This window comes from Temnothorax nylanderi, unplaced genomic scaffold (genome assembly GCF_030848795.1).
Source record: "Temnothorax nylanderi isolate EJ_2023f unplaced genomic scaffold, tnyl_v1.0 TNYL_tig0090_pilon, whole genome shotgun sequence".
Classification (NCBI taxonomy): Eukaryota; Metazoa; Arthropoda; class Insecta; order Hymenoptera; family Formicidae; genus Temnothorax; species Temnothorax nylanderi.
In genome coordinates, this window is record NW_027249152.1 from 344,351 (window position 1) to 365,989 (window position 21,639).

At 39.1% G+C, this 21,639-nt stretch overlaps 5 protein-coding genes and 1 pseudogene across 8 annotated transcripts in view; 2 read left to right on the plus strand and 4 right to left on the minus strand.

The window, feature by feature from the left end:
* Positions 1-2,620, minus strand: part of LOC139774972 (phosphatase and actin regulator 2) — a 212,266-nt gene extending 209,646 nt beyond the window's left edge. The window contains exon 1 of one of the 2 annotated variants that reach the window (XM_071710585.1): positions 2,302-2,620. In XM_071710585.1, coding sequence (XP_071566686.1) covers positions 2,302-2,422 — 121 coding nt within the window. In that variant the 5' untranslated portion in view covers positions 2,423-2,620. Of the gene's footprint in view, positions 1-2,167; positions 2,226-2,301 lie in introns of those variants that run through there. The other variant, XM_071710586.1, reaches the window with a different exon arrangement.
* A 1,818-nt stretch (positions 2,621-4,438) lies between these two features.
* Positions 4,439-21,639, plus strand: part of LOC139774970 (uncharacterized) — a 168,506-nt gene continuing 151,305 nt past the window's right edge. The window contains exons 1-2 of the mRNA XM_071710571.1: positions 4,439-5,581; positions 5,647-5,815. Of these exons, the coding sequence (XP_071566672.1) occupies positions 5,727-5,815 (89 nt within the window). The 5' untranslated portion in view covers positions 4,439-5,581; positions 5,647-5,726. The remainder of the gene's footprint in view (positions 5,582-5,646; positions 5,816-21,639) is intronic.
* Cypl (peptidyl-prolyl cis-trans isomerase-like 1 Cypl) lies at positions 6,087-7,346 on the minus strand. The gene is made up of 5 exons (XM_071710564.1): positions 7,138-7,346; positions 6,934-7,067; positions 6,775-6,864; positions 6,587-6,694; positions 6,087-6,472 (listed from the first exon to the last, which is right to left on the minus strand). The coding sequence occupies exons 1-5, from the start codon at positions 7,206-7,208 to the stop codon at positions 6,357-6,359; spliced, it is 519 nt and encodes a 172-aa protein (XP_071566665.1). The 5' UTR covers positions 7,209-7,346; the 3' UTR covers positions 6,087-6,356.
* Alpha-man-ib (alpha-Mannosidase class I b) lies at positions 7,477-11,142 on the plus strand. Its single transcript, XM_071710547.1, has 11 exons — positions 7,477-7,771; positions 7,866-8,036; positions 8,118-8,271; positions 8,352-8,537; positions 8,617-8,765; positions 8,859-9,047; positions 9,112-9,299; positions 9,385-9,511; positions 9,589-9,753; positions 9,860-10,009; positions 10,074-11,142. Exons 1-11 carry the CDS (start codon positions 7,673-7,675, stop codon positions 10,290-10,292), a joined length of 1,797 nt encoding a protein of 598 aa, XP_071566648.1. The 5' UTR covers positions 7,477-7,672; the 3' UTR covers positions 10,293-11,142.
* Positions 11,031-20,727, minus strand: LOC139774969 (uncharacterized). Of its 3 annotated transcripts, none has more exons than XM_071710568.1 (2): positions 20,584-20,727; positions 11,031-12,680 (listed from the first exon to the last, which is right to left on the minus strand). In XM_071710568.1, exons 1-2 carry the CDS (start codon positions 20,685-20,687, stop codon positions 12,332-12,334), a joined length of 453 nt encoding a protein of 150 aa, XP_071566669.1. In that variant the 5' UTR covers positions 20,688-20,727; the 3' UTR covers positions 11,031-12,331. The 3 variants fall into 3 exon arrangements, with proteins under 3 accessions (XP_071566669.1, XP_071566668.1, XP_071566670.1); XM_071710567.1 differs by lacking the exon at positions 20,584-20,727 and adding an exon at positions 17,092-17,470; XM_071710569.1 differs by lacking the exon at positions 20,584-20,727 and adding an exon at positions 13,018-13,649.
* LOC139774977 (uncharacterized) lies at positions 17,728-19,013 on the minus strand (annotated as a pseudogene).

Consider the following 21,639-nt stretch of genomic DNA (forward strand, 5'->3'; position numbering starts at 1 on the left):
TATATATGTAAATTTTGCTTGTGATTCTCATTAATATAATTAAGATTATGTAAATACTCTCGTAACACATATTTCAAATATAATGCAAAAATTATGCAGGTTTGTTATATTTCAAATTTATAGACTGATACTAATCAGTGCAGTTTCTCTGGAGAATTAACTTCATATAGTGTCCTCTATGGAGAGTGGTATGTATCACAAAAGCAAAAGATTATTAATAACTTTACAATGATGTACAACTTTTTAATTATTTATATCTGCAATTATCCCGTTTTTTTTTAAGTCAAAACATTTTTCACAAACAAGAATTGCTTCATAAAATATTATTTAATGCAACGTGTGTTACCATAATATCAGCAGGCAACTGCAATCGCGATAATACCAACCGCCACGTATGCATAACTTTATATATGTTTCACAGAGCGACAATAATTAAAATTTTATTATACACAGTATATTTACATATGTCAAGTTAAAACAATCTGAATAAATCGTCTTTTTAAATTGTACCTAATGACGATAATTGCTTGAAATTTACATATGTATGGGAGCAAATTTTTATTTTAATTTTCAATGAAAAATTTGATTTGCAATAATGTTAACAGTAAAAATTTATAAAACATATCATCAAAATTTGCAATAAGGATATGTGTACAGATCGTATATGAATCATAGTTTGCAGTACTTGAAAAAATCGCGAAAATATCAGTGTCAAAATAAAGGAAAGTGACACTGCAACGAACAGGGCAATAAAACGCCGAAAGAAACTCGGTGCATTTTATTTTTTATAACATATATATGTATATATATTTCTTTCCTTTTGCTACCTGATTCGCTTGCGACAGGCCAGAACGCTTAGAATATTTCGCGAGCTACGTAAGAAATATTTTTCTTAGTGAAGAATCTTAGTGAAGAAAGAAGAATAATAGAATTCAATAATCTCGAATAGAATACAAAATATTTAAAAAGTGCGTAAATTATTTCAAATCAATAGAACAGGCACGAAAAAGTGCAACCTAATTTATCTCGGTTAGAAATATTAATCGTCGATCAAGATAAAACATTAAGAATTAGAGAAAAATAAAAATAAAAGTCGATTTATATACAGACGTAGCATAAACTTTCTGAGAAAAGGTGCATCAGGTAATATCTTTCAAGATATATATAAATCTGAAATATTTATCTATCACGATCAATCGTTGCGTGCACTGATAAAGTCATAAGCTGATTCAGATGGACTCTTCAATCTACTGGCTATTCAATATATTTACTAATAATTTATCGGGGAGATATCGCTGGACAAAACTAACTCATAGCTTTTCCAAAACCGAAAATGTATTGAAACGTACAACTAAATGTTGCTCAATAACCGTATATGTTGCAAGTAAACATTCTGCTGTAGTAATTATCGACTGTATCTCGTTTAACACATGTTAAATAAAAACTGGATAAAATCGCAAGTCGAAAGTTCAGTCGAAAGTTGTTTGTACCTTCTAAACGCGCCGTTCATTTGCACTTATTTGAGAGCAATCTGTGCCAACATCCGCTTTTCCCAAGAAATTACTTTTACAGAATTGAAAAAATTAAATTAAGATTAATATTTCTTGCGTAAAATTTAATGCGTAAAATAGTGGATTAAATCAGCTGTTTTAATGATGCCTATACGTCGCTAAGGACTCGTCATAACACGACTCATCAATTTTTATCGTTCTTGAGCGTGAACTATGTAAAATATTACAGGAAAAATTTGAAATATTGCCGCATGGAATATTATTTCTGCTTCCGCATGTATTTTAAATTAAATTTAGTGTCAGTATTTAATAAATCCAAACTTATTATGATTTATAATTAACGATTGAAGATTACAATTACAAAAATATAACTTCTTTCTTTTTAAGGAATAATAATACAAAATCATATTGAGAATCAAAATTAATCCTACATCCTACTCTTTACATAATGATATATTGCCTGTTTGCATAACTATTTACATAAGTGACATGTCGAACTGCTCAGAGGGGCCTTCGAAGTAAAACTACACTGTCGTAACTCTGTCTAAATGTCAAATCTGACTCCATGAAAATATTTTAGCATTCTTAACTTCGACCGAAGCTTTCGAGACACGAGAGAACGCGCTCCCGGGGAGTCGCGGCATCTCGCTACACACCTGTCCGGCATGCAAGAGCGCTCCTTCGTGCCACTTGTTGCATGGCCACGCTCGACGCATTCGTATTTAAATAAAACGGCTCGGCGAAAACTGGAGCGCGCGCGGGGCGCCGTTTTGAGAGGGGTCCTACGTACCAGGACGGCCGGACGGGTCCTCGTCCCTCGGGGCCCCCGATTCCGGGATGGTCGGCTGTTGCCCGGACGCGGCACCGGTCACCGTGTCTGCCACTACCGCGGAGTCGCGCGTTTCGGCCATTTTCAGGTTAACTCCCGCACGCCGTTGTCAAATCCGCGCGGTACGGGACACGAGGCACGGCACGGCGCGGCGCGGCGCAACGCGACGCGGCGGCCACTTACCTCGTCGGCTCGCCGCGCATTCGAACTCGGGCCTCTTTTTCGAAACTTCCACGCACGGCCAGGCGCCAGGCCCGCGATACTGGTGACGCGCCGACGTCACACGAGATGGCGGCAGCGTCCGGCTACTCCGGCTAGCCGGCTGCGCGTCCGTTCGACATCTTGCGGATATATTCGAACGGCGCGGGCGATGCCCTGCCGGCCGGGGCCCCGCGTTCCCGCGTACCGATTCGATCGAATATGACGAGCCGCGACGACGAATTCGACTCGACGGCCTCGACGCGCCGATGTACCGACATATCGCGCGATCACAGATTAGTTGCGCACGAAATTATTCTGGCACGGGTAGCGTAATGTAAGCTGTCGAATTTCCGAGCGCCCGCGTCGGCAAAACGAAGCGGACGCGCTTCCGCCATTTTTACGCCGTTGCCGTTCGGCGTTCCCGACGCGATGCGATTAGACGCCGGTTACGAATGTCGAAATGCGTATCGAGTCGCGTTCCCGCGAGCTGATTTATACATCAAAATGATCGCCGTCACTCAATCCGGCACTTTTGATACTTATTTGCACGCAAAACTCATCTTGATCGGTAAAAAGATGCGACGAAGGCGGAGCGTCGAGAGACACGTACGCGACCCGACAAGTTTCGTTTCGACCGCGCGAACTGCCACGAAGTTGGCGCGGATGCCGCGGATTGATGACGCGATGCTATTCCTTCTAGAAGCATTTAAAAATTTCGAGCATGCATTATCGCACGATAATGAATCAAATATACGTATGAATTGTTATTTACAGTCGAGCTATGAAAATAAAATCGTTAGAAGTCTGCAAGCAGGCCGAACAACAGCAGATTTTAGTAATTTGAGGATATTAAATGCAACTTTACTTAGGAGTCTTTACGATAGCCCAAACTGCGCGCGATACATCACGCCATTTTACGTCATATTACGCCACATCGTGCTATATTTCGTGATCACATCATATCGCGAAAGTAGTACAACATATTTTATGACGTCTCGTAAAACGACAATTATGCCAAGTAATGCGATCCATGCGATCGTAATGTTACTCGTACGATTACTCTTCGACAAATTAATCGATGTCGATGAGTTAATGGAATGCTATTTATGCAGTGACGTACGACAATATACATCGCAAAAAATATGTTCAAAAAGCACGTTAAAACGCAAAAACGATACACAGAGCTTGCAAACGTGACACGGCGACATTTTGGCAGCAAAGACCAAACAGTCTTCAACGCAGATTGTCTTTTCGGTTTTCGTCGTCAATATGCCAATATGCGTGTTATGTTTGTATGCGTAACGTACAAAAGCTTAATATGGTGTATTATTGATGATAATCTACTGCGATTCCTGCTCGAGCAAAATGCCAATTTGCAATTGCTATGAGACAATACTTCTATATATATCTATATTATCAAGATTATTTCAACATCTCAGACACGTACGCATATCCTACTCAAATATCAGTCACATGCAAAATCACCTTTCACAATTCACATTTGAGAAGTGATATATTTCGTATTTTCTACTATTTCGACTCGCCAAAATGTGGATCTCGCGCATGATTTATCGTCAGGAATTCTGAATTTAATGTCGTATGATAAGTAAATAGTTTAGAAAGGGAATATCTCACGAAGATGCTCATCGAGAGCGATCATGTAAAATATCGTGCAAATTAATTATATTACGGCAATTCAGAGTCATTTCATTGTGTTCTATATCATTTACTCGCCAAAGTATCGTACGCGAATTATCAAGATTATCGAATGCAGTTTCTTGCATCAAATATTGCGTTAATTACCTACGATAATTAACCATATCGTACTCTATCATTTTCTGCATTTCAAGTCGCGATCAGTTATATCATTCAGATCGCAAAAGAAACTTTCTCCCGAAGCGTACTGGAAATACCCTAGAAATGCCTAATTCTTTCAAGAATTTTCTCTTAACATGAAAATCCGGATGCAACAGTCAATTTCGTCATTGACTGTCCTAATATTTCGGATTTCGATCATATTCGCTTAAATATCATCGTACGGGGAGCCATTTTGTGTGCATTTCGCATTTTTTTGGAAGGTAGGCTCGCTACGTAGATCTAGATATTCTAGATAGACTCGTCACATAATTAGGCGATATTTTGAAAGTCGCCATCTGATTGGCTCGCCGCATCGTCATCCGAGACTCGCAAGCATTTCAAATCCGTGCAGTCAACGGAACGCGTCGCGAGTCGCGACGCGGCACTTCGAGTTCGGAAAGTCGTACCGTATTTTTGGCAATTTCGGCTCGCCGAGGGCGAGGATCGTGCGCGAGCTATCGTCGGGAGTGCCGAGGGTAACGTCGCGCGTTCGCGGGCTCGTTCGTAGCGCCGGAGTAACCGCCGAGAGCAACGTATCGCGAAGTCGGGAGCTCAGGAGCAGCCCGGCCGAGGTAGGGAGTAACGCGATATCGCGAATCCGCCGCGTTACGACAGTTCGGAGTCGAATTCGCCGCGTTTTACGCTCTTAACGGGCCGAAAATGAGCATCGCGAGCTAATTGTCATCGGGAACGCCGTACGAAGCGTCATTCATTCGTTATTATCAGCTAGGATCGCAATCGCCATTAGTCGCGATTAGATCCCGTTAGACGTCATTAATCGCCTTTAACCGCCATTAACTCCTTACAGCAGCTCCCGTCTCCCGTCTGCAATTGCATTTTCAATCGCAATCAGTTACGGAGCAGGAACAGGTTCCTAATTAGGCCACCTTCGTACTTGTGGCGCTTTCAAACCGCCGCGAATAGATTTCGCGCGCGCGACCGGGCCGGGACTGCCGGGAGTGAAGTCGAGCGAAGTCGGGTGTCGTGCGTCGTGCGTCGTGCGTATTAAATATCGCGATTATCCCGATCCATTACCGCCGTACGTCCCGTCGTAACCGCGATCGGGCGACCGTAATTCCGGTTCGATTCGCTCCGTATTTCCCTGAGAGTGGACTTCGCGCGCGAGTCGTTGTAAAGTGCGGAGAGTAAAATGTGTAATGCCGCATACAGGATGAAACGTAAGGTAAGGTGAATATGCGTAATGTGGTGTATAATAATATGATATATAATACAGTGCATTTGTTATAGATTGTCAAGTGTTGCGCAACGACCGGATACTTCGCTAGATCCTTCCCCTCGAGCTCGGCGTCTCGACAAGGGAGCAAGTGATGGAAGTAAACGATTGTAGCGACGTTGGGGACGCATCGATTGGAGCAGTACGACATCGATGCAGCCGATGCAGGGTCGTCGCCGTATGGTAAGTGCTGTTTATTGTATTATCGACGAAGCCGTTGTTAGCGGCTGCAGATGGCGGCATTATAACCTCTTCGCGTCAATTCGTCTCGCAAACTCGGGATGCAATAGATGGCGTCGCCATAACTTCTTCGCGTCGGGAGAATTGATTTTTTCCCCAATTACCACAAAAACTTTAGTCGGATATCGAGCGACCGATTTAAATAATTAAAACCTAAAAAATGATTAAAGATAATCTGTCTGGATCAGCTACAAGTTCAAATAGATGCACGAAATATGGGAAACACGATTGCTATATTAACGTGAAATAATACATGTCGAGAGTACTTGATATAAATTACTTTTAAAATATTAATTATTTAAGTATAAATTATTAATGATAGAACAATTCGGAGACTGCAAGTTGCAATAAATAAGAATCTTTATCAATCATGACAAATTATATAAAAGAGGAAAATAAAGATATATATAAAGATATATATAGCTTTTGTTTCAAAATGTTAAAAATTATGATTTGTGTCTTATGAGAGATTTCCTTCGGGAAGTCACGCGTTCTTCACGGATCCTTTCACTATTTTAACATCGTCCACTGGTCGATCATTCTTATCCGTCTCAACTAGTCCAATTCTTTTCACTATTGTCATGCCAGTATAAACTCTACCTGTTAAATAAAGAGGAAGGATGAAAATATATATTATATGTATTTACATATGTAATTACATATGTGATAAACAGTTACATTATAAATAGGTGCAGCTAGTTTGCTGCAACTTACCAAATATAGTATGTTTTCCATCAAGCCACTGAGTAGGTCCAAGCGTTATGAAGAACTGCGATCCGTTTGTATCTGGCCCAGAATTTGCCATTGATAATATTCCAGCACCTGTATAAATTTCAATATCACGTAATTGAAGTGCTTGCATTGAAGCAACGTTCATTATTAATCGTTTATCACAAAATTACCTGTGTGTTTTAAATCGTCATGTATCTCGTCGTCGAAACATTCACCATATATAGACATCCCACCTTTCCCTGTCCCAGTAGGATCTCCACCTAAGAATGAAACCATTAGGAATGAGATATTTTGTAAAACTCTTGCGTTACAAGCTTCTACTGCGTTACCTTGAATCATAAAGTCGCGGATGATCCTGTGAAACTTGGTGCCATTGTAATACCCACGTCGCGTGAGCTCGGCGAAATTTCTGCACGTGATAGGAGCATGTTTCCAGTACAACTCGAAGGTTACTTCACCCATCCTGAGAATTAGAATCGATTAGCGTTGCATAGGGAGTGAGTTTTAAGTTAGGAAACACGCGATGCACTTACGAGGTCTCAAACACAACGAAGGGGGGCTGCCAATGTTTATCCGGCACACCGGATATATTGGCGAGGCACATTGTGGTCTGTATTTTTAGTCCTTTTGTTATGACCGGTTAAACAGCGAACTATCAGACGCTTATCACGTTTATTCTTCCGTTTATTTCGTAAGAACTCTTCATACGAAACCGGCAGTCGCTCAAGTGTGCGACACACGACCGACACGTTAGGTTAGAAAATCTACTAACACACATATACGTGACTGGAGTACATACGTGTACGTGAGACCGTGAACTGGAGAGGTGAGAGGTGAGAGGTGAGAGCACGTGAACGCCATCTGCTTCATGTGCAAAATGCACGATACAAAGCAACAATAATATGAATTTAATGAAAATGTAAAAACGTGTTGAATGTATACTTGGGCGAATCATATAAATGAGGACCTTCGCATGTTGGGCTGATTCATCGCAGTGTCGTACTTTAAGTGTTCTGGCGACACGACTAGTTTCCACACGTGCCGGAACAAGTTAACCTGTCTGAAAATATGTTCTCGCCAAGAGACTCGGGTAATTCAGATTACATTAGTTTAAATATACATGATAGCGGGTCGTTTGCACGGGGCACTTCGCGCAGTTTATGGAGGGTACGTATATTTTTGACGAAAAATATCGCAAACGTATTCTTTTTTTTTAATCTACACGACTGACTTATCTTTCGACTACTCGTCTCTCTTTCAGCAATGGAACCAGTTGTCCAGGTTCCAAAGAAATATCCTATACTTTGCAATATTCACAGTTTTACTTGTAATATTTTATCTCCTGCCTAGCGAAACCAAAGCTGGTACCTCTGACAATGAGGTAGACTATAGTAATATAGAAGTTGTACGAGAAACTGCCAAGTATGAGAAGGTACGCAACAGCGCTCATCTCAAAGAGCTCATCTCTTGAATCTGTGTATACGACAATATCAAATCCCCTTTTATTTCGCAGGCAGTAGATGAAGTTGTTGTAGATAATGAAGAACAGGGTGCTGGACCTGGTGAAGTAATTGAAGAGCCCGAGTTTCAACCAGAAATTAATCAAGTTGACGATGATCAAATTGGTGAACCGCCACAGCCAAAGCCAAACATCCTGAAATTTAGTGGTAGATTATAACTCATGAAACGATAGATAATTAGATTAGATTGCAACAATAAGCATAAGTTTAACACTTGGGACTTTTAGGTCCGCAAAATAGTAGACAAGAAGCTGTTGTAGCCGCATTTAAGCATTCCTGGAATGGGTATAAGAAATATGCATGGGGTCACGATAATGTTAAACCGATATCAAAGAGATATCACGAATGGTTTGGCTTAGGCCTTACTATAGTTGATTCATTGGATACTATATATATAATGGGATTATATGACGGTGTGTATACGAGTTAAACTTTAAAATATCTGATATTCATTAGCAAAAAAAAAAACAAAAAAGGATCTTAATGTTTCAGAATATGCAAGAGCAAGGAAATGGGTGGAAGAGAATTTAGTGTTTACAATGAATAGAGATGTTAATTTATTTGAAGTTACAATTAGGGTATTAGGTGGTTTACTAGCAGCATATCATCTCTCGGGTGATATACTCTTTTTAAATAAGGCTGTAAGTATTAGGTCAGATACAATTTCAGTTTTGGTCAATCCCGAAAAGTTCAAACGTAAATATTAATTTACCAATTTATCCACGACATCCAAGATGGATTTAGGTGATCGCATGATGCCAGCATTTTCTACCAGATCGGGTGTTCCATATTCCGACGTGAATCTCGGCACTAGAAGTGCGCACAGTCCCAAATGGGGTCCCGACAGTAGCACGAGTGAAATTACTTCCATTCAATTAGAGTTTCGTGATCTTAGTCGTAGTACAGGGCAACTTAAATTTGAGGTAATTGTAGAATCGGAACTTTTCAGGCAGTTTATAGCGGATATTTAATACGTGATCTTTTCAGACTGCAGCGGCAAGAGTTTCCGACCATGTACATAAGTTAGAAAAGCATGATGGTTTAGTCCCGATTTTTATTAATGCTAATACCGGGCAGTTTCGGGAGTACGCTACGATTACGTTAGGAGCTCGCGGTGATAGTTACTACGAATACTTATTGAAACAGTGGTTACAAACTGGAAAAACCATAGACTAGTTAGTATACTTCTGAAGTTATAATCTGAAACTATAATCGTATGGAATAAGTCTTTAAAGAGGTCTGTATCGTTGATATTTTTAGCCTACGCGACGATTACTTGTTAGGCATTGCCGGAACGCAAAAGCATCTCGTTAAACATACTGCGGTCAATAGATATCTATTCATCGCCGAATTGGTCGGCGCGAATAAAGAAATTAAACCGAAAATGGTAAATAGCTTAAATACGAAAGTAGTTTAAAACCAGTATATTGCCCAAGTTTGGAAATGTGCAAATTTGTATTGTAGGATCATCTCACATGCTACTTAGGAGGTACTTTAGCGTTAGGTGTGCATCATGGATTGCCGCCGGAGCATAATGCTCTTGCGGAAGAACTTGTTAGGACTTGTTATCAAACGTACGCAATTCAGCCAACGTTCCTCGCACCTGAAATCACTTATTTTAATATACAAGTAAGTTCGAAAAATATAATCTCAACTCGGATAGAACGAAAGATCGATTCTATGATCGACAGTGCCAGCGTCAAAAATTCATAATTACCGTTTTATGGTCCTGTAGAAAATGGAGGGTGAAAATCAAATGGATATGTATGTAAAAACGAACGATGCTCATAACTTATTGAGGCCCGAGTTGATTGAGAGTCTATTTTACATGTGGTATTTTACGGGGAATAAAACGTATCAAGATTGGGGTTGGCAGATATTTCAGGTGAGTGTTATTCTTCTCCCGGAATTTCATTGTGCAACGTAACTAACATAACGCGTCTCGGCAGGCTTTCGAGAATTATACCAAAGTCGAAGCTGGCTACACGAGTATCGGTAACGTCCGGAGCATTCAACACACTCGTCAGCAAGATATGACGGAAAGTTTCTGGTTCGCCGAAACTTTGAAATATTTGTATTTGTTATTTGATGATACTAGACAATTGATAGATTTGGATAGGTGGGTATTCAATTCGGAGGGTCACCCGTTACCTATATACGAATCGTAACGCAGTAGAAGCAAAATCGTGTATACAGCGAGTTCTGAATTTTTCGCACTTATTTCATAAAATTATTTTTTAAATGCCCAATTATCTTAATTATCGTAATCTTTCTCTAATGAAACTTCCCGAGCTCTCGCATTTCCTCCATTAATTGTGGGATTCTTTCCTAAAAGAAGTCATTAATTTATGAAGTCAAACAATAGTCAATTTCTGCTGTTCTGAAATCATGGAAACCGAATATTCTCTCTAAAATTTCTCTTTAGTTTTTATTCTAGTGATATATGGAAATGTTTCATTCGTTTCCACTTTATAAATTGCCATGCAATCAAACATGTGACAATTATGAGTAATAAAGGAGAGTGGAAGGAAAGAAGTTAGTTTAGTTTAGAAGAAAACAATTGAATAGAGGGAAAAAAATGGAAATTGATTCTAAAGATTATAAGTAACTACAGATTAACTTGCTTTATCATTGGCGAAAAACGATTTCAAATAATAAACAAGTATGCAACACTAGCTGCGCCTACCAAAGTATCCAACCTGCCTAAAATGTCGAATCAATAATAATAATAGATGCTGTTAGGATTTTAGATTTTCAATTACCACATTTGAGAATATGTAACTGTTGACTTTTTTCTTATAATAAGACTCTTAGCACCTATTGTACTTACCTGTTTTTCGAAATTTTAATTTTGCAACTTTAGTTGTGTGTAACGTCATTTTTAGAAGATACGTATCCACAATACATAAAAAAAATGAATATTATTTAATATTACCTTCACATTAAATTCATACATTGTAATATTACAAAACTAATCTAGTCCTCATCTATGAATAAATTTGAATAAATTACACACTATGCTTGCAGTCTCTGAGATTATTATCAAAATATAAATATTTATATAATATTTATATTTATATAAATATTTATATGAAATATTATGGGTGTCTTTGCGATTCCTATGCCATTGGAACGGCGCGGCAATGATTAAATCGCAATTTTAACAGAATTATGGTATTATAGAATAAATATAAAAAAAAACATTGCGCCAAAAATATTTAAATTATCTATAAACTGTGTTTTTAATGATTTTATCCGCGTGTAATAATATTTTGAGAAATTGCAACATATACATTACGGAATAATAGAAATAGATTAAATACGCAAGATTGTAAAACAAAATTCGATTTAATCATCAACTGCGCTATCGAAATACTGCTACCTACTACTTCTAGTTGCCCTGACACATTAAAGGAAAACAAAAGACTTCTCGGATTATTTTTCGTTTATACATATAATAATATATCTTCGTTTATATAATAAACATTTTTATATCAATGTCGGAAATTTGATATTATTTACGTTACTTTTGTTTCCAAAAGGAGAATACATCTATGCCTTTTATAAGACTGCAGGTTTGTTTTTTATCTCGTAAATTTACAAAATTACGAATATAAATGTCTAAATGATTGTCGCGGTTAATACTGTCAAAGGCGCGTTATTGACAAACGTTAACGTCAGTTTGTTAGGAAGACATGTAATGGTATAAAAAAATTGCTCTACAACATATTACGAGGGAATGCTTATGGACTAATAATTGACTTTTGCAATGTCTCTCAACGCGATTTTTACCACGTAATGGCAGTAAATATTTGCATAGATCGCAAGTACTTTTTCTACTGAGAAGTAATCTTTAAAAATATAAATTAATTAATTACCCATGTGCTTCTTATCAAGCGCCTTTAATCATACAGTCAATGCTCGATTAAATATGCGACAGTATAAAAAATTATGTGTATATATAATTACGAGCATCACATTCATTCGTACACATTTACCAAATTTTCTACGCGCGCCATAGAATTGTTCTATTATACTTCTCGTGTATCACAAAATATCCTAACGGCGCGCAATACTTATTGTAATGTCAGATCCTAAATTTTGCGTCGAAGAGAGGCGCCTCTCGAGACCTAAAATTGATCAGAGTGGTGTAGTCGCGAGACGCTACTTCTCCGGCTTATTATCTAACTAAGGACGTTGAACGATCTCAAACTATCGTGCAATCGCAGCACTGTTGTGAATAGTAAATACAATTGATCAGACAGTCGTCGTTTGGCTCGTTAGGTGATTGCTTCGTCTTCTTCTCGATACCGTTCTTCTCGATTTTCAGTTCCAATTCCGGTTTAGGTAATGTCGTCTTCACGATCGGCACCGCTTCCTCTATCGCATCGGCATCGGTGTTCAAGGTCGGCGAAACCACAGGTTTCGTTGGTTGTGACGTTACAGGAGTCATATTAATCTTCGCCAATCTTGCATCGTCCAGTACGTCGAAACCTGTTGTGGCTATCGATGTCTGTGCCGGAGATGACGGGTCCTCGCTAGAGGACATTATCACGCTGAAACAAACACGGGATACATTTTCAATGTAGTCTAATTTACGTTGCTAAGAGCTGGAAAGAAATATTCTTGAAGTTGAAAAAATTAATTCAAGACTAATTAACTTTCTTAAGTTCTGGAAAAACGAGTTAGACCACTGTCGAAGACGCAAATTTTTTTTTTTCGATTAGGAACATTTAGTATGTTAGATTTTTAGAAAACATGTTTTTATTTGAATAAGCCTATTATGTAGATTCGCTTAGGCTATTAATGATAGATAAAAAGAACATCTCTTCTGGGTATTACGGAATTCGGGAAGAGAGTACAACTTCCGGTATCCTCGGGAAGAGAACCTACCACCTAGTCTTCTTGCATGGGTGCGTTCGAGTCCTTTCCTCCGCGGTTAAGGTTGAATAAAATGATACTTGCTTCATATTTCGTAAGTCCAACTTTTGTTACGTGAAATGTAATTTTATCGCAGCACTTTGTCTTTATCTTTGAAACACTATACTTCTGTCACACTTCTATGCAGTCAGCGTGATGTAACTTTTATCTAGTTCGTCTAATCTAATCGCCTTTCGCATTCTCACTGGTTCTAAACATATAAAGCAACTGCAGGAGCTCTTCTCCCTGTAGAACAAATGACTGTCGGGCTGTCAAACATATGCATACGATTCCACGTCTAATAATAAACGCTCGTTGATACGCTACATTTTTGTGTAAACATCGTATAAATCTTCCGTCATAAAAGACTTGTTACGATTACGTATGTAATCTGTGTCACATCTGGTACATCGCTCGCGCCGATTACATCCCAATTGATCAAGTCCCGAGCACGTGGATTGCATTAGCGGGCTGAATACCGTCGGAATTCTGTCAGCTAATAGAAGCTAATGAACGTCAACTAGATTTATGTTGCATATCGTATCGTCGATCAAAATCTAATTAATAACTGAACGTAATTGATTACTCTTGAAGAACATTTACCTTGAATCTATCCTTCCTCTTTTTCCCGAAAAAGAGAATATTGTAAAATAAAACCCATAAAGCTACTTTAAAAATATTTTATCCTCTGTGAAATGAATAGTAAAGATTTCGTTAAAAGCAATGCACGTTTGCGTAATTTTTTATTATTATTAATTTCGTATAAAAGACGTAAAATATGTCGAGCTTACAACTCGTTCGAATTGCGCTTTTTATAAAAATACAATTAGCTATTTTTAAAAATAAATTACGCAAGAATATTTATAATTTCCTTTAAAATGCAGAATGTACACGTGGCTAAACAGAAAATGGTCTTTTGACTTAGGGAAAGCGACAGAAAATTCCATGTGGCGCCGTAAAACGATAAGTTTTAGCGATACTATATTAGAGGATCCTGTCTGTACCCGCCCGACCAATTGTATTCGTCTAGGTCAAACTTGGAGAGAAAACTGCAGCTGTGCTACGAAGCAGCTGAAATATTTCGTGCCAATACAAATGCTATTTCGCAAAGTCAATGCGCAACCTTCGTTTCTTCATGCGCAGATGACAATGGAATTACGATTACGCGCCAGGTTTTATACTAGACTGTGGTGAGGGACCATACGTAAGAACGCGGTTTTTTGCATAATATTTTTTGAATTGCGATTATATTCATGAAATAATTAAACGATATCACACAAAACAAACAAAACTAACGTTGAAAATTATGTAGCAATAATTTATGAATTATTCAGTATTTTTAAAAATGTTCGAATAAATATCGCGTGATATTTTAATTAATGTCTCATTGTCAGTGCATTAAGATACAATGCTGATAAAACGTTTTCACGCTGCAGGAATTTCAATTATCGCTATTTTTACATAATCATTTAGAGAAGAATCAAAAGTTCAGTATCAAACAATGATAATATAATCAATAGCGAATAACGTTAATATTTCATACAATTTTCTAATGCGATTTTTCCTTTATTGCGTTCTTCGTTTTATTAATATACGAATTTACTCTTGGAAAAAATCTCGCGAACAAAGTCAAGGTGATAATCAGTAGTGTGTGACGCGCATACAATTACAGCTCCGCTGACAAAAATCGCGTGAATTTAATTAAGAGACTGGTAATTAAGTCTCGACATGGAAATGAATTTAATGAATGGAATTTTCGATGAATAAAATACGAATGTAGTAACTAGAATGCTTTTGGAATACATCGTATATATCGAATCGATACATTATACTATGCGTGCAGCACGTTTCATGAAATGCAAACAGCTATCACGGTAATCAATTCCGCAACACAATATTACACAAGCGCGTTTTTTATTATTTTTAACAATGGGCTCCAAGTTTGTCAGGCGAACTTTGATTAATCTATGCAAATCATTTACGCAAATTGTATTATTCTTTTTTCCTGACTTGCAATTTATTTTCTAATAATTAAAATATCAACGATAAAAGTTAATTGACGATAAGTTTATCAATGATAAAAAATAATTAACTTGTAAGATAATGAATTAAATCAATAAAAAATGAATAATGAATTAATGACAGCATGATTCCATACGTATTCCAAATGTGTGATGTCGCAGATGACCATTTTTCTGTTTAGCACACATGTAACATTTTTTAATAATTATTATAACACTTGTCCACATCGAAATGATCGGAACTGAGCATTAAACTGCACGTAATCGAAAATTGAATCAAAACGCTGACTGTACGAAACGCATACCGGTACTGCAAAACGAGTGCTGCAACCGTGCACCGTCAACGGTCGTCGTGAAACTGTCCGACCTGAACCCTGAGCCTGAGAACATTATCCCACCCTTGGGTGAGCTTTACACGTGTTATACGGCAGTGCCGTACCGGACATGGAGGTTCCACACGTACGATAAAATACCAGAGATGATCGAATCTCAGAAAAAAATTAATAAAAACTCATTCTATGAAATTTAGTTATTAACTTTTGACATTAAAGATCAATTTAAAAATAGTGTTGAATGTAACAGAAAAATTGAAATTATTAGGAAAAAAGAAATAGCTGAATACAAACTTGAAAATTGTAGCTCTTTGCAATTTATTTCTATACTCATTTGTATCAATTATTCCATTATATTTGGTAAAGTTAAATTCGGTGAAACCACGAAAAAATAGTCATTGGAGAGAAAGTAGGTGACTCCGAAGTAGGTTCCTAACAGGAGTTTTGAAATCATTGAATCCGACCACCAGATCACATTTACGATTCCTCTCGTGGAGTATTTACAAATACCAACCTTTGTACGGTATTGATCGAAGCACGGAATTCGAAGAAAATTGTCACAGTTCTGTCGGTCTAATTGATCCTTGTTCAAAGCCATTTATCTTATCGCCTACTTGCTAAATTGTTTTAATACTTTGATTATAATAAAAATGGCATTTTTCATCTTTATTTTTTGACAGTAATTTAATATGCGCAATCACAGTCTAAATAAATAATATGTGACATATTTACATTTTTAATTATCGCAAAATAAATTAGCATAAATTTAAAATGACTGTTAGGGCCAGAACACACATTTAGTTAATTGGTTTAATTATATAAAAATCGAAATTTTGTGATTATAAATAAAAAGTAAAGTCTTTTAAAAATCACCAAAAAACGGAGCATTCCTCAGAATAAATTGATTAGACGATACGATTAGGCGGTAGACTTGTAGATTGTACCGGGTTTTTACTCTCGCCGGCGCGAGCCCATCGTTCCTGCGAGCTACCGAAAGAATTCAACCATGCTCGACCGGGCGAACACGTGATAGGATTACAGGATGAGTGAAGGGCATCTTAACCTACAACTCATTCACACCGAACATTCTTTTCCCTCTCGACTCGACTTACTCGTAGCTTCCATGCTGCCACAATGGATTTTTAAAGCGCATCGTTCCGCTGACACCGTTGGTGATAATGCGAGCGTTGCTACTACAAAGCTTCACTGCTTCACTGTTGCCGTTGGTACGGTCGCGATCGCCGCGATCGATGACGGATATGATCGAAACTGCACTGCTGCTGAGGCATCTCGAACGATCTTGCCGTCGTCGTGCTCGTGCTCGTGCAGAAGACACGTACGCGCGCGCACGTTACGCAGGACAAGGGACCCGAGGAGCAGCCGCGTGAATTGAAATTCGGAGCATCGTTGACATCGGTGTAGCGTCGTTGTGAAACGCGACCGCACGAAAACGGTCCTCACGTCGATTCGTGACAATGGAAACGCGACGAATGACGTTACATGAATTCTGTCCTTGATTTTCCGCATTGTGGAAGATCGAAGTCACCGAAATAGTTTATACAAAATAATATGGGTTTAAGAAAAATAATCTTTTTCTGGAGCTCGACGAAGGAGATCCGGATTGCGAAACGCGAGAACGATCGTTGTATTGTTGTTAGGTTGTTACATAAAGCTAGACCAAAAGTCGGACTTACGGAAAGAGGTTAGCCTCATGTTTCTTCTTTTTCTTCGAGTGCATCCAGTTGCGAATGTGATGTTTCTTGCTATTAGTCTCTTTCTTCGCTTTGCCATGACCGCGCGACTTACCGTGACCGAACATGTTTCGCTTGACGGCTAAGGCACAGCCAAAAATCACAATGCACCGTAGTCGTATCACACTACGCGTCTAACAAACATTCGTCTCTTTAACTTCACGCCTCGTTAACACAGGTCGAGATTTTAACCCCGCCATCGCGCAACGATGCATAATCCTTCCGCGATCTTACTCCCGAGAGTCCCGAGGCGAAAAACCGATCGAAAAACCACGTGAAAACTGCACGGAAATTCGCGCGATACCGACAACGAGCGGCCACAACTACCGACTAAAAACAGAGAAAGATTCAGCTTTGTGTGTCATGATACGAGTAACTGTACAGGCATGCGATGCGAATGTGAATGTGCGTAATGCCGTATGACGTGGACGGTGAAGGATACGGGAGAGGATTAATGTTTGCGATGATGTTTGCGTGGATTTAACACGTTGATTATACCGCTTGTATAATTAACTTTACGATAGCCTAACGAAAGATTGCTAACGTTACGGTAAATAAATTATGACAATTTCGAAGAAATATATCACTGCAGGCGTCTTTAATTGGCTTTTTATTGACGATGTCATATATAAATTAGAGAAAAATACAATTGTATTATACACAGTTATTACACTGTATCTTTTAGTATCTCTATTGATAGCATTTGAAACGTTACTGATGAAGTGATGAGTAGTGTGCACACTTAATTGCTCTTATTTACAACACCGTTCGAATGACATCCTTGATCTCAATCTCGTGCGTGACGAGCAAAGATTCGATCAGGTTCTTACGTTTCGCTTGGTCGAAAATGTTTGTCTCGAAACAGGTTTATTATTAATATTAAATGTGGACAGCGATTTTTATATCGATAAAACGTTTCGAAAGGAAATTGAATGGGATATTTTTTCAATATGGCTCACCGATGTCCGAACCACAATGTAGATTATCGGTTTCGACAGAGCATATTTTAACATACAAATTAAGCGAAGGGCATTTTCGTCACTCAGCGAGCATTTCTGTCTTTAAATAACACGAGGATTGGAATAAATCTCGCGACTTATAAACTTTACTCGCGATAAACTTTACTTTACTCGCGATAAACTTTACTTTAGAATAACGCATTTTCAAACTAGTATTTGTAAAAATGTCTAACATTCTGATTAGGTACTTGTGCCTTTACAGTTTTACAAAAAGGTTGGCATGTATAATTATAGTCACGGTCAAGGCGAACTGGTCGCTTTAGATAGAACCGTTGGATAAAAATCTGTTTTGCCTCAACAGTTTGCCTCCGCTTCAGTCTTTTGACGTAAACATCTCTTGATGTACACAGCGAATCGCCAAATACTCTGATTGCGTTAAAAATGAGATAAACTACAATTTATGATGAGTATTACGAGTGTCGCTGTAAAAAGCAAGCGATTAAAAGCGAATTCGAGCGAATCGGATAAAATATGCATGCTAAAAGCAAACTTACTTGAAGAGACTTTTTCTCTCGGCCTCCCAAATGGAATGTCTCTCGCTTTTCATTTTCATTTTTTTCTGCTTACAATAATCATACGACCTTTCATACTTCTCCGAAAACATACGTATCTTTTTAACTATTTAAAGCAAGAAATCACGATGCACTGCGGTTTCGTTTGTAACTATGTTTGCAACAGACAATCGTCTCTTTAAATACCTACACGCTTTATTGACATATAGCGAGCAATTAACCCTGCCATAATGAAAAACCTCATGCGACTTAATTTAGCTCGGAACTCGCGGAAATTGCGTAGGAATTGCGTGGAAATGATATCGGGTGGACGACGAGAATCAATTACGAAGATTCAGTATTCACATACCGTAACATATCAAGTACACTGCAATGTAGGTAGGTATCATTTACAAATCGTTGCAATTTTACTAGCCAGACCCTCGATTATCCGTTCATTCGGCTCGTTTCGCGCCGGGATTCCTCTGTTTCCTCTCCTCTCGCTGCCGAATATCAAATAAAGTGTTTGCGCTTCGCCGAAAGGTACCTTACGCTCCTTTCTCGGCTCACGTCGCGCCTCCTTTTTGAGACGCGCATGTAAACGTGGTCGATATGAAACCGGTTCTCAAGCAAGCGAGAGATGCGTGCGAGGATAAAAAAATTGGAACTCCTGTGCCGCAACGTCTCCCGAAGAATATATCCCATACAAATTATAATAGCCGCTATTTGTTATCGCACACGTTCGCGTGCAGAAATTCGCCGGCTTTCAGCGTGGCGAATCACCATTGCCGTTTAGCTACGCGATTCTGACAACTGCACTCGTTAGTCTGCATTTTAACGCGCGCTAAACTTATTTCCTTGCGTCATTTTGGCACGTGTGAGAGGATTCATTTGCGCTGCGCAAGCATTAGTTTCTCGGAAAATTCGCGCATTTGGTCGCTGAGTTAGCACGTGTCGAGTTACGCAAAGTGTCCAGAGACACATAGCACTGTCCCGGCACATTTGAAGCTGCCCGCCGAGGACGAGATATCGCATAAAGGAGGGTCAGGATATTTAATGTTAAGGTGTGTACCGGCGGCGTTGCACACCACGTTGCACCACGTTGCACCACGGCGCCCGCGCCGCGCCGGCCCATGTGCGTATATACCACGAATGTCAAACAGACCGTAACAGAAAACTTTTGCATGTGCATTGTGTCCGTTAGACCTTTGGAACCGAGGTGAAGTTTCGCAGACGTTCGCTAAAAAATTATAAATTCTTTTCCATACGTATGTGTAAAAGAACGATTCGGTCAGTGAAAAATCAACAAAAAAATCATATTTTTATCGAATTTTTATTCCAACTTTCGTTTCGATCATTTCCACACAGTTCTCAATTTTTTTTTCTTTATTATTTCAATCAGCGAGTATTTCAATTATCTAAAGAGAAACGGAAGACACAAACAAGGTTTAATCAGTAATACATTTCAAACCGTCTTTATCTCATCCTGTAGCCCTATTCTGTAACTCTAACGATCGTTATATCGTCGTGGCGCAGTTTTTTTTTCCATATAATATACCTGCGCAACGACATCATAACGATAACGACACTGTCGTTGAGAGTTACAGAATAGGGGTACTGCCACTTTAACGAGACATGTAAAATAAAAGAAAGGATGTCAGTTGTATTTTTTGATGCGTCTTAGTTAATTAGGAGCTTAATTCTTGTCGATACTTGTCGTGTCTTTCGCCGGTCAGTTCATTTACCGCTTTCCTTCGGCGAGTGACAGCGTAGGCTATAATGACGATTCGGCCGATATGTATATGTACTCGGGAAGCTCGTATGTAACCTCGACATAACGAATGCGTAACATCACGCACGTTTGTCTCATACACACGCATCTGTCTATTCGCAGACACGCACGCAACACGCTCTCACACACTCACCTGAGCTCATGCTCGGACGTGCTCGGGGTTCTCTGCGTGTAAACATCCGCGTAGACGATTATTGTCGTCGGGTCTCCTTCTGCTCCCATCCTCCCGCCTGTCATATCGCCGGAACGAAATGATTACACCGCGCCGGCGTCTTGCACTTTGTGCCGTCACGTGGTCGGCTCGACGCGGTTCCCTCTTGTTTCAAGCTGATCGTCCTACGCGGTCGTCTGGAATTTGTCGCCGCACGGCCCACACGCGAGTGTTCCTCGCTGGACAAAGAAAGAAACCACACGTAACCACAGACGATACGAACGCTACTTCGTTAATCCGATTGTTGCGGCGAGCGATTTCGATCGGAAGAAACGAAATCTCCATTCATCCCGTGCAGGATCGATAATATCGGGATGCCTTTAACCGCACGGCGCGATTCACAATTACGTAATAATACTGACAGACGACAAATTACTGTACGAGCAGAAAAACAAGCTTACGTATGATATGCGCGACTAAGCTCTCGCAGCAGTCCACTCATCGACAATCTGCGAACAACTGACGACTTTCGTCTGTGCCTGCCTGCTGCCTGGCTCCTCGGAAACCCTTCTAAAACTATCTATACAAATAACACTTTTCTTCTGACTCGACCCTTCGTTCTATGCGCTATGCGTTTCCTATTCTTTGCCGATAGGCTAATAAAATATTTGCCTCGAATCATTAGTGAAACATGTCTCAATTATTCCAACTATTTCACTATTCCAATATAGACACGTATTCAAACTAGGAAAAGATAGAGAATCTAATTAAACTAACTTTAATTTGAAATTATGGACACACACACACACACACACACACGAAGATATATTTTATATTTATTTTGCTATATATGGCAACGCAAAATCGCAATGTAAATTTGATGTCACTGAAATAGATTTTAATCTCTCTCAGCGCAAGATTATATTTATCACTATCTGTACCACCAAAAAAAAACTGATCGAGATTAAAGTCCAGATCCCCGCGAATGTCACACAACAATCTAACACATACAATTCGTTTTTGTCGCACTTGCGCGCA